Genomic DNA, 13,161 nt, shown 5'->3' on the forward strand with positions numbered 1-13,161 from the left:
TGATTAGTGCCTGGTTCTGTAGATGTTCAGTGTTTGTCTGGTACTGCCAGCTTCATATTCTGCATTACATTTATGGAATGACATCTCGAGGTGGATCACTGGTCAATGACCCACTCAGTCAATATTGTTGTCAGTGGGCAGTTCCTGTCTGTACCACTTGACCAATGGACGGTTATCATCACCAACACAAAGAGGCCAACATGGACACAACGTGCTGGAGTACCTCAATGGGTCAGGGGTCATCTTTGAAGAACATAAAGCAGTTGACTTTTTGGGTTGGAACCCTTGTTCAGACCCGAGTCATCACCTATCCATGTTTTCCAGAGATGCTGCCTGAAGTGGCAAGTTACTCCAGCACTTTATGTCTTTTTTTGTAAACCAGCATCTGCAGTTCCTTGTTTCTACAAACAGGCAATTTTATAACATTTCTATATTAAAGATAACAGTCATGAAATAGAGTCTCAATTAGCCGGTTTCAATGCATTTATTTAGTAATAACTTTGTATCCCAAATTCTATTTCTGTAACATTTTAATTGCATATTATAATTGATACTGTATATTGTATTACAAGAATGGCCGCTGTATCAGCATGGTTAAAGTCTGCCTTGCATAAAGTATCTTGATCACCTTCGTCAGTTCTTTTATAAATTCGTCCTAAGCAATTGGTCAGGTGTGAAGCAAATCGAAAGGTACCCATTAAAATGTGTCTGCTGTAAAAAATACTGAGATATGTACATATAAATAAACCATAAAAAGGAAGAGAATGGGTTTCAGACAACCAGTGTGTCCAAATAAAATCAGATATATACAAGTTTACAGGTTATTTTTATTATTTACAGTCTAGAACTCCAGGGTCAGCACTGAAGTTCCACAGCATCGTGTAGTGGGAAACTGCCCAACTTTTCTACTTGTATGTGGTTATGAAAGACAAAAAAAAGGCCAATTTTTTTTTAACATCTTAGTGTCACATAATTAATTTGAATAATGCATTTTGTTTGCTGGGGTGATTCTATATCTCGCTTGCATAGGCAATGGCAAACCTTCAACTTTCGAGGTTGCAATGGTTGACCGGCTGAGGGCAGTAAAGGTCGATGCACTGCAATTGGGGCAGAAAATATCCATCGACAGCACCAGCTCACTATCCTGAACCCCGAAACACAAACGGGAGCCCCGGGCTCACCGACCCTGCTTCTGCCACACCAACGCACCCCTCCTCTCCCCGACTTTCTCACCCAATTACAGTCCATTCACTCAGTCCTGATTTCCCTTCACTTGCTAACATCTTCAGAGATGTGTCTTGTCAAAAATGACCAGAGTATAACAATGGCAAAGTATGGATGGTTTGACACTGGAAATGTTATTTATGTATATATGTGCGTGTGTATATTATATATATATATATATATATATATATACACATATATATATGTGTGTATGTGTATATACACACACACACACACACACACACATATATATATATATACATATATATAATGTGAAATTGTGCAACTTTAGCCATGAATTAGAATGACATATGCTGAGGGAGTGTGAGACTGAGGGAGTGTGAGACTGAGGGAGTGTGACTGTGTGTCAACTGCTGTTCAGGGTGTGGAAATCACTAAATCAGTCGTTGAGAAGGAAGCAACTGGACTCTCCACTGTGCAGCTATAATTAAGATTAAAATAAGAATCTATGGATGATCTCTGACCATTAATGTATCAAAAGGCATCAAATGCCAGCAGCTATACAACTGATCAGGTAGATTTCATACTGTATCCTGCATCTTCTTGAGCAAAAAGGATATTTCAAATCACTGTTTATTCTCACCACCCTGCACTGCCATGTGTTGGCCAACATGTAGGGGTTCCTTGAACCCAGGAAAGCTCACACCTCATTACCTGAGCAGAAACTGCACAAGGCTGTAATTACTGAACCCGGATGGATCAATGGGGTTCTGCTGCAGTCCGACCTCTCTGAGACCACGTACACTCAATGGAGCTCCGTGTCAATGCTGCACAGCACCGCTCCACACATGGGCAAGTGATGTTCTAAGCCTAGAATACCCAGTGCAAGCACCTCTTGTTTCCAACAGGAAGAGGTTTGTACACAGAGTTTTACAGCTTCACGTTGGATTAGAGGTAGATCGAAGCTGTTGTAATTGGTCAAGGGATGTGTTCCAGCTTGGTCTGGAGTCTGGACTGTTAGGGCCAAGTTTAAGCCTAGCCCCGTAGTTACACACAAGGTGAAACAACTACACCAAGCGCAAATCTGAAATGAGGACCAAAAATACTTGAGACTTTCAGCAGGGCAGATGGTGTCCGTGGATGGGTCCCAACCTGAAACGTCACCCGTCCATTCCCTCCACTGATGGTGGGCCCTTTGTGTTCCTGACCCCTTGGAAGACAAGAATTACATTGTCCTATCAGGGACACATGACAATAAACTCTCTTGAATCTTGAGTTCCTCCAGCACTTTGTGTTTTGCTCAAGATTCCAGCACCTGCAGTTTGTTGTGTCTCCAAAGAAGCAGAGTTGACCTGTTGGGGTTCCAACCTTTCATTCGCCCCTTGTGGTTCTAACATTAAAGTACTGATAAAAGGTCATTAACTTGAAACATTAACCGAGTTCCTTTCTCTACAGACACCGTCTTCAACATCCCCTTTCCATTCTGGAGCTATTCTGATTGATGTATCAATTATTGTCCAACTGACCTTGTTTCTCAATGCTGGGGAAAGCGCGTTTAAATGCACACGACAACCCTGGAACGAGCTTGTGAAAGATTCCAGAGCTACTGGAGTAATTCAAGTGTGACGAATTTTAGCTCAAATTCCAAAACATCTTTGAGACCAGCTTGGGCTCATATTTCTGAGAGAACTATTGCTACTTGGTGTAAACAAGGGTTGCAGTTATAACAGATCATGAACACTCTGGGCCATAATGTGACAGCACCTCTTGGGTGCCAACAGTTCATAAGGACTCAGAAACATGCTTCCAGGTTGTCAAGAGAATCACAGGTAAAATGAACTAAAGGTTCCACCAGTAAATGCAAGCACAAATGTTCAGAATGCTTGTCAATTCTTGTCAATTCTTCCCTTCCCTCTCGGTCCACCCCCTCCCCGGGCACTTTCCCTTGCGGCCGCAGCAGATGCAACACTTGTCCCTTTACCTCCCCCCTCAACTCCTTTCAGGGACCCAAGCAATCGTTCCAGATGCGACAGAGGTTTACCTGCATCTCTTCCAACCTCATCTATTGCGTCCGCTGCTCTAGATGTCAGCAGATCTATATCGGTGAGACCAAGCGGAGGTTGGGCGATCGTTTCGAACACCTCCGAACACCTCCGCTCGGTCCGCAATAACCTAGCTGACCTCCCGGTGGCTCAGCACTTCAACTCCCCCTCCCACTCCGTCTCCGACCTCTCTGTCCTGGGTCTCCTCCATGGCCACAGCGAGCAGCACCGGAAATTGGAGGAACAGCACCTCATATTCCGTTTGGGGAGTCTGCACCCCGGGGGCATGAACATCGACTTCTCCCAATTCTGTTAGTCCTTGCTGTCTCCTCCCCTTCCTCAGCTCCCCTGCTGTCTCCTCCCACCCTCCAGCCTTCCGGCTACTCCTCCTTTTCCCTTTCTTGTCCCCCCCCACCCCCACCCCTGATCAGTCCGAAGAAGGGTTTCGGCCCGAAACGTTGCCTATTTCCTTCGCTCCATAGATGCTGCTGCACCCGCTGAGTTTCTCCAGCTTTTCTGTGTAACCTCCTGTTCAGAATGCTTGCTGTGTTTGCCATTGTAAAGTACCACAGGTTGACACCAAGTATGAGGAAGTATCTCATTCCAAGGACAGGGACTCTTTCTGTAAACTACGCTTCCAAGAACATTCATAAATAGGAATAAAATAAATCATCGAAGAACGCAGCCTTCAATCACTATTGCAAGTTCATAACACAAGTGACTCAGGTAGAGTTATGACTGAAAAATGATTTCTGATCAGGAATGAAAGGGCAGAACTGCTTTCAAAACACGCTCAGGGCAGGAATCCTTCAGTGGGGTGGGACCATGATTCATCACCCACACATTATTCACAGTAGGTTTCAGAATGTGTCCCCTGCTATTCTGCAGCAGGATCAAAGCCGTGGATAGGAAGAGAACAACTGCAACCTCTGCAGTAACTCAAGCCCTTCTTTGCAAAAGGCATTACATCCATGAGCTCCCTATACTCTGTCAATTTACATAAAGCAGTGGATTTTTTGTGACACCTCAGAGTACTGGCACCGCTGAAAATTAAAAACTAGATTGATGTACAGGAGCCAAAATCAGCATGTTAACTGTTATATATGCACTGGCACTGTACTATCTGCAAAGACAGCACTGCAGAAAAGGATAATTTAGCACCTCTTGCCGAGTTCAAAAAGGTTGTATAAACAGTTGCTGGCTCAATGACACCTTTGCAAACTTTGGTTGGGGGAGAAAAGTATTAAGGTTTAATAACATATATTAATTCCAACCCTTCGAGGGTAACTTAGTAAATGAACAACGCATTTACAAAAGTTTTCCCTGGGTTTGAGGTTAAGATATAGGATTAAATTCAACACTAATGTTTAGGGCATAACACAAAGAGGCTGAAAGGCTCTGAGAGGCAAAGATGCTGTGATGCTTTGAAAGGCTGGTTATATAATGCATTCAATGCAGCCTACCAAGCAACCTTGATCCACTGCAGTTTGCCACAGCTAGCGATGCCATCTCCCTGGCCCTATTCATCCCAGGAACACCTGGATAAAATAAACAGCTACATCAGACTTCTATTCCCAGACTCTAGCTCTCAATACCATTATCCTATCCAAGCTCATCTCCAAACACGTGGAACATGGAGTCAGCACTCACCTCTTGAACTGGATCCTCGACTCCCTGCCCCAACAGACCACAATCCGTGAGGACAGGTGACAAATCATCCTCTATGATAATCCTCAACACTGGTGACTGGCAAGATTGCACTCTCATCCCCCTTCTTAATTCCTTCTTGAGCCACGACTGTGAATCCAAATACCAATCCAACTCTTCTGCCCCCTGGCACGAGGTACAAGAATCTGAAAACGCACCCCTCCAGATTCAGAGACAGTTTCTTCCCAGCTGTTATCAGTCAACTAAACCATCCTATCACCAACTGGAGAATGGTCCTGTCCTTCCATCCACATCTTTGAAGAACCCTTGGACAATCTTTAATCAGACTTTACTGGACTCTATCTTGCGTTATATTCCTGTTCAATGGCTCCTTCATTATCTTGTGTACTAGTTGACAGTGAAATTATTTTTTGCATACAGATCAATAGACAATAGGTGCAGGAGTTGGCCATTCGGCCCTTCGAGCCAACACTGCCATTCAATGTGATCATGGCTGATCATCCCCAATCAGTACCCCATTCCTGCCTTCTCCCCATATCCCCTGACTCCGCTCTCTTTAAGATCAGTAAGATTATTGCCATGCCTAGTCTATTAAGTACATAATACGTAGAAATAACCCAGGTGTTGGCATAATTTCACAGTCCCGGCTGCAGTTGGCCATGAAGGCCCGTTGTAGCAGTCGCCTCCAGCCAGTCGTCCCGTGAACCACCATCACTGCCCTCGCCCGGCCCTCTTAAATCTTCGTGCCCCTGGGTTGAGGGCGATGTTGAGGGCATGGAAGGTAAGGACCCCCCCGCCCTCCCCGGTTCCTCTTCCTACCATCCCTTGTCCAGTGTCCATCACCGACACCCTCCACCTCCTCTCCAGTTCCCGTCTTCGAGGGCGAGCAGGGGCTGGGCTTTGCGGCTTCCATCTCCTGGTTCCATGGCCGGTGAGCTAGGCCTGCTGCCCACAGTATCAGTGAACTGTAATCATGTATAGTCTTTTCACTGACTGGATAGCACACAACAAAAAAAGGTTTTCACTGTACCTCTGTACACGTGACAATAATACACCAAAGTGCCAGAGGAACTTGTCAGCAGGTCAGGCAGCGTCTGTGGAGTGAATGGACAGAATGAATTCAGACCGGGATCCTTATTCTGACTAACATTTAGGATAGGTCCATCCAGATACTTAATGTGGGGAATGAGATGGTGAATAGAATAATTGCCTATTGGATGGAAACTGGTCCAGGAAATGTTAATATACTGACAGCATCTATACACCTTCATGAGCAACGTTCCTGCAATCGCACAGCAGAGTAAAGGAAAGCTGGATTGATCTATCATATCTATGACACCATTTTGTCAGTATGACACACATGCTGTGCTTACATGTGCAGGTATCTGAGGCTCCCAGATACACAGACCCAGGTCCACCTGAAGGCCCAGGAAATGAGTTGCAAATGAGTTGAGGGCGAACAAGTGTGGCAGGTACACCATGTCCAGCGATCTCTGGTCATTGTGTGTGTTTGAGCGAGTGAGCTGCTGGTCTCCGTGTGTGCTCATCACACAGGCTCCAAGTCTTCCTGAACATCTAAGTGCCCTGACCCCAGGTACATCATGTCCAGACCTGTGTGGAGTGCCGAGTCGGCAATCTCCCATCATTGTGTGGGTTTGAGCACGTGGGCTCCTGGTTCTGATGGTTCTGATCACACAGGCTTCAGGTCTCTCTAACTCCAGATACAACCCCATCGCCAGGCTCTGCCAATGCATCAGCTGCACATACTTCACTGTGGTGACAAGGTCCCTGAATGGACTTGACTCTCTCTCAAAGGTTCCAAATCTCATTGCTAACTCGGGTGATCAAACCACACGTGGTCTCAGGCTCCATCAATGTTACTTCAGGCCATAGGCTTTAAGAAAACAAGTCCATTTATCAACTGACTGGAAAACATAGAGCGGACCCCACCTGATATTCTGTAAGGTTATACCAAGATGCTATTATTATGGACGGACAAACAATATTATTCCTCAGCAATAAGACTCAAAGAGAGAGAGCTGTGTAAATGATCTAAGAACAACGTGGATCTGGATAGGAAAACTGGAAGAGTTAGCAAAAATAGTGAAGATAAAGCAATTTGTGACTGCACTGAAACACCTGATCATGCTGTATTTTTAGTAGAGTTTTCTAATTGTTCAAAAACACAAAGGCAAGAGATGGAGGAGGGTTGTGGATGGCAGCATCGACCAATATGCAATGAATTATCTTTGAAGTCCTTGTTGTTTGGAAAGCAAAGAATTCTCTCAATCTATGGCCTTACAAACAAACATGGGTTATAGGGCAGGCATAACATACTGGAGTAACTTAACCAGACAGGCAGCATCTCTGGATAGATGGAATGGGTGACATTACGGATCGAGAGAAGGGTCTCGACCCGAAACGTCACCCATTTCTTCTATGCAGAGATGCTGCCCCACTGAGTTATTCCAGCATTTTGTGTCTATCTTCAGCATCTGCAGTTCCTTCCTACACGTGGGTTACAGGTTGGCAGGAATATCAGGAGGACTCTTTCACACTCATCTGGACAAAGGGACAGGGCCAGTCTGGCCAATTTGGCTACGATACCAGAGTCACCTTCAACACACAGCATTTCTTACTCCAAGTGAATCAGGTGAGAGCTGTCTTCAGGGCACTTCATGGCCAAGATGCAGCATCTCACCAAGTCTAGCATCCATGCTTCCAACTAAGTGAGAATTGGAATGGCAACGGGTAAAGTGATTTAATTCTCCTGGTGACATGCCTTGAGATGTCAATATGGTTGCTTATTCACGACTGAAGCCACATCACACAGAGAAAACAAAGACTGCATTAGGGACATTACATTGCTATTACTGACACTGTTTCCCTGCCCACAGAATGTACTGTACCCAAGTGGTTAACCTTGCAGATAGACAGGGACTAGGGAGAGGTGCATTGGAATGGAAAATGGACACAGTGGTAAGATTGGGTAGAGGGAGAGGGATTGGCATGTGGAACGTTTTCACGCTGTTCAAATCCACACCAAATCGAATATTTGAACAGAAAAGACAAAAGATCCAAATATATCCTGGTCCATTGATGTGAGTCGTGGAAGAGCAATGCCTAAGCAATCTACTATCGCCAATCTCCTGCGAATCAATTTGATCGACAGAAGAGGTAGTCTCAACAAGATATCTGGAACCCCATGATCTACCCCTGGTAAAGGGAGTCTGAATGGTTTATACTGCATTACAATACAATAATACAAAAACACTTCCGCATGGCATCTTGTCCATTATGGATATTTCTCATTATTTAAAAATCCAGTAACAAAGGCAACTCACTCTTACATTAGCACCTAAAACGTGATAAAATGTCCCAAGGCACTTCAGAAAAGGCAGGGCACGGAGGGGGTGGTCAGTGGCAGGAAGAGAACTAGATAGGGCAACTAAATGTGCAAGTTGGTTACGGGAGGTGATGAAATGCAAGATTAAAGAGGTAGATTTTCAGGAGTCATGTAAGGGTGCAGAAAGATGCAGCGAAGGTGAAGCAGGGAATGTAGCTACAGAGACCTGCCACTGACGGTGAAGTGAGAAGGGACGCACTGTCGGAGGAACAGTGTGATACCTGAGACTGAGGACTGCAGGGATGGGATGGGCCGGATGGGGGATTGGGAGCCGTGTGAGTCCACAGGAATTGGGGACGGGGGGAACTGGCGACTGGGATTTTGCATCAGACAGGATTTGGGTGCCAGATGAGTGAGCATTGATAAAACTCAGGACATTTAAAAACTTTGGAGAAGCTAAAGGGCCTGTCCCACGAGCATGCGACTCCATGCGGCAAGCCCGACCTAACCAGAAGCGGGGGCCGCGCGGAGGTCGAGTGAGTGACATGAAGTTCGAGCGAAGTCCGTGGGAAGTTCGCGCGTGACGTACGGCGTCGAGGCGGTTGCGGGCCGGCAGGCCGTTGCCGTGCGGAATTTTTGAACACGGTCAGTTTTTCGGAGCCCCGCGCGATGTCGGGACCAGCTCCGCACAACTCCATATGGCTCCGGCAATCGAAGTGGGACCGGCCCCGCGAGGCCGTACGGCTCAAGCGACCACGTTAGGTCGCGCTTGCCGCATGGAGTCGCTTAGGTCGCGCTTGCCGCATGGAGTCACATGCTCGTGGGACAGGCCCTTAACTCTGGAGATAGAGACAGAGGTTTCAGAGATGGAAGCATCAAACAATATCAGGGAGACGTGATCTTACCACCTTTGTTGTAAGTAGTGTTTGATCTCAGCCCAGGGTCAGTAGGGCACAAGGTCAGGAAATCATTGAGACTGTGTGCATAAAGCATCCATGCAATATAAATAACAAGTGCGTCACGAGGGAACTTTACAAAATAAATTTGAGTGGGGGAGAAGACGGGGGAGACAATAGAAAATACCATTAACGTTGCAAAGCACTGAAGCGACTCACAGAAGTCGCATCTGGTGCAGTGGATCAGTGCTGAAGTGAGCAGACAGGCTGACAAAGATGCTGCACGCCTGCCCTCTGGTGTGCAGCAACCAGACACAGCTGCATGGGAAGGCTGCGATACTACTGATCACAGCACAAGACAGTACCCGCCACGACATGGATCACACACAGCAGTATCTCTCCGGTTGCCTCACCCCGCCCGTTCTTCTCATCACTTACTTTAGAATTCATATCACTACATTATGCTTTGCCTAGAATTCTATGCAACAACCATCAAGAGCATATTTAACAGACACGCTAATACTTCTAGGCTTGAGAGTTTTAGGTTTCACGATTCTTTCTCGACTCCCTCCCTGATCTGATTAAAAGCCATCTCACAAGTGTCCTCCAAAATTTCTCATCAGCCAGAGAGCAATTTCTCCAAATAATAAATCGTAATCTACAGAGGCAATCTGGAAATCAGGAGAGAGTTCCAAATGTGCTTGTTTGTATTAAATCCAACATTGGTGGGAGGATAGAGGGCGGGGCAGGTCGTCAATGGCATCGTTTGTTTGGAGGTTTGTTTGGCTGCTGACAATAATTAATGGAAACCCTACTTCAATAATGCCATCATTTCATATCATATCCATATCTAGTTCTGATTTTAAGTCAAAACTGTTTGTGTTGGGAGATTGGATGGATCCTCGCTCCGGTCTACATCTCAGCCCAGAGCAGACACTTGTCCTTGAGCTTCGGATGTCAATGTTAAATAATGGTCACCTTTAGGCATGTCCCAGTCTCTACAATTCACTTAAACAAGCAGAACAGCCCCTAGGAACCCTCCACCAAGTGATAAGGGTTCTACCATTCACTGTTATTACACATGGAAATGTGGAGGGTTGGGTGAGTTATAGAGCGGTGGTTGAATTAAAGATGGAGGCTGTTATAGCCTAAAGGCGAAGAAATATTTTGCAAAGAATCCAGGGGCGAGTGAGGCCAGTAATCTGAGCTGATTATTTTGCAATGGCTACAAGGCCGACCTACACCCCTCATGGCTGCGTTGCTGAGTGGATTAGCAATGGTGTTTTGAAAGCAAGGGGGGAAATCCTGTGATCTGGATGGAAGGACAACTCTCCATCTTTGTTGATGCAAGGCGACAATATAAAAGTCACCCACACCCCTGAAATGCACCAAAATATTGCATCACATGTCCTAATTTTAAAAAGAGATCAATAAAAATTATCAATAAAAAAAATGGGTGCAACCTAAAACTGTCAAGCCTAGTTTATTTTGTACTTCCAACAAATACTATGACTGTGGATGACATTGCAATGTGATTTTTTTTGACATTTATAAACCAATATCAACCATTAAATGACTAAGAAACAAGGCAAAATGCCATTCTGGATTCAATAAAAATATGACATTTGTACACAGGAGGTTTTTTTTGCTTTTTTCTTTCTTTAACAGTATAAAAATTTGTAGTACTGTTCACGCCACACAGAAACGTTCAGTTTACAAAGGGTTGCCTGCGCGACGCTGTAGACTTGTAACATGCTCGTCCCACAAGGACATCACGCAATGAACACTAAAGAAAATGGCATGGCTGGTTCAGGTGGTTTCAGCATTTCGAGGTGGGAAGAAACTTTCGAGGAGACAAGAATTTATAACCATTCCCGGAGGGGAGTCTCAATGGGCGCACCTCCCTCTGAAGGCTGTTTGTTGGTTGCGTTGTGTCTGCGGGTCTACTGGTCTCTTGGTGAGCTCCGCTGCCGTTCTGGGCCTTCTTGTCTGAGTGGGGGATCTTGGAAAATTCCTTGAGTTCCAGCCTGTCCTCTTTCCCCTCCTTCTTGGCGCGCCTGGCCGGAGAGAGATTCAAATAACTTAGAGCATCTGCCTTGGAGCCGGCGAGAGTGGGGTTGGAGCGCAGTGCGCGGACAGGTCTAGACGCTGACTGTGTGGCACTAGCCCAGAAAGTTTTGAGGTTATGGACGGCTTTGACCTTCTCGTCGATGGCGGTCATTTTCAGCCTGCTCAGGTCGGGGATGTCGGCCGGGCTGGAGCGAGCGGAGCCGGCAGACGAGTAGGACAGGGCTGGGGATGGGTTGCTCCCGGCCGGGGACTGCTGCCCGGAACTCGGAGACCTGGAGATGTGGCCGCTGTACGGGGAGCTGGGGTATTTAATCTTCACCGGCGACTGGTCGGCTGGGAAAGCGGGCGAGTGGCATGGATCCACCACCGGGGACGAGGGGGCTGTGGTCTGCCTGCTGTCCCCGGCTGACATCCCCGCCTCGGTGGTGTCGCTGGTCGGGGTGCTGCTTCCTGAGTTGACCTTTTGCAGCGAGGAGCTGCGTGTGGGAGGCTTTGGTTTTGCAGGGACGGGAGACGGCTGCTTCTTCTGCCCAGCGCTGGCCGGGGGCTTGCTGAACGCACTCGTGTCCGAAGACTTAAAAGACGACGAGGGTCCGTGATGTCCCACCGCGCCGCTGTCCACCTCAGTGGTGCTCCTCTGGTTGCTTGGCCCGCTGCTCTGATACAGTCGCTCCACAGCGAGCAGGTGGCTCTGCGTCTCCTCCAAGATCTTCTGCGCCAACTCCTGGGGATTAAGTTTGGACACTTTCTCCTCCTGAGACTTCACCGTGCTGTCCGTCTCCGTGCTGGACTGGTCGGACTCGCCCGTGTCTGAGCTCGGCAGTTTATTTCTGGACCCCACTTTCTGGAAGGGTGAGTTTGCACTGGGGATGAGCACCATTTTAGCCGGGGAGCTGGATGCGCTGGCGTTTGCTTTGAGCGTGTGCCTGTCGCCCAGACTGTGGCTGAGCTCAGTAGTCCTCTCTTTGTCGGCCGAGGCAGACGCCTTGAGGCTATCAGTGTACAGACTCAGCGGCTCGCTGCTGATGATGGAGAAGCCATCGTACTCCTCCTCGTCCCTGCTCGCGTTGCTCGACTGTGGGGAAGAGCCGCTCGCCAACATCGCCGCCGCCTTGTGCGGGTAGACATTCTTCGGCCTCTCGTAGTCCAGCCTCCCCCGCTGGAGCACCCCTTCCCCGGTGATGTCCGTCTTGGACGCGAAGCTCATGGAGGAGGCGATGGAGCTGAGGCTGTACACAGAGATGGCGTCGGAGGCCATCGAGTCCCCGTAAGTGGGGGAGAACGGTGGGTTCATCTGTCCTGCTGCATTGGAGACCGACTGTGACGACGAGAGGGATTCCAGCGAGGAGGAGCTGTCCAGGCTGAGTCGTTTCGGCAGCTCCGTGGAATCTGGAATAGAATAAAATATTCGCAGTTATTCATGACTTGGTCCATTAAAGCACTTTCAGATTTCTATGCTCTTCCAACACCCTCCTTTCTGTGCCACTCTCTATCCATTTAGCTTTGGCAGTACAGCATATCTCGAGTCATAGTCATAGATGTCCCACCCTTTCTTAATATCTCTATCTCTCTCTCTCTCTATCCTTCACATCTGCTTTCAAACATTTGTAAAACCTTAGACCAAATATTTGTTACTCCTCCATGGTGTTCAGAACCCATCGTTTCCTCTCCGGAACGGGCATGATGTATTTTTCTGCTTTCTAGGCGTTTTATAAATGAATCAGTGTGTGTAGCTCCATCTTGCAACACCAGCCCAGTGGCAACGACTTCCAAATACAAGGCAGTTGTACAAAGCTCTGGGCAGAAACTATCCTGGGAACAAATGCAACTTATTCAAATACTCTGACACAGCAAGTGGCGATCTACACTTTCATCTGGTAACCAGCCATCTACCCAACTGATTTTACTGGAGGCATAAAATTGGAAGCACAATGTAATTTAATTTGCATGGTTC

General features: G+C 47.1%; 1 protein-coding gene across 4 annotated transcripts in view; it reads right to left on the reverse strand.

Moving 5' to 3' along the window:
* Positions 1-10,604: 10,604 nt before the first annotated feature.
* The window catches only part of ttc28 (tetratricopeptide repeat domain 28), a 502,085-nt gene continuing 499,528 nt past the window's right edge, over positions 10,605-13,161 (reverse strand). For all 4 annotated transcript variants that reach the window (XM_055655876.1, XM_055655877.1, XM_055655878.1 and 1 more), the window contains one exon: positions 10,605-12,596. In XM_055655876.1, the coding sequence (XP_055511851.1) occupies positions 10,957-12,596 (1,640 nt within the window). In that variant the 3' untranslated portion in view covers positions 10,605-10,956. The remainder of the gene's footprint in view (positions 12,597-13,161) is intronic.

This window comes from Leucoraja erinacea, chromosome 25, assembly GCF_028641065.1.
Source record: "Leucoraja erinacea ecotype New England chromosome 25, Leri_hhj_1, whole genome shotgun sequence".
NCBI lineage: Eukaryota > Metazoa > Chordata > Chondrichthyes > Rajiformes > Rajidae > Leucoraja > Leucoraja erinaceus.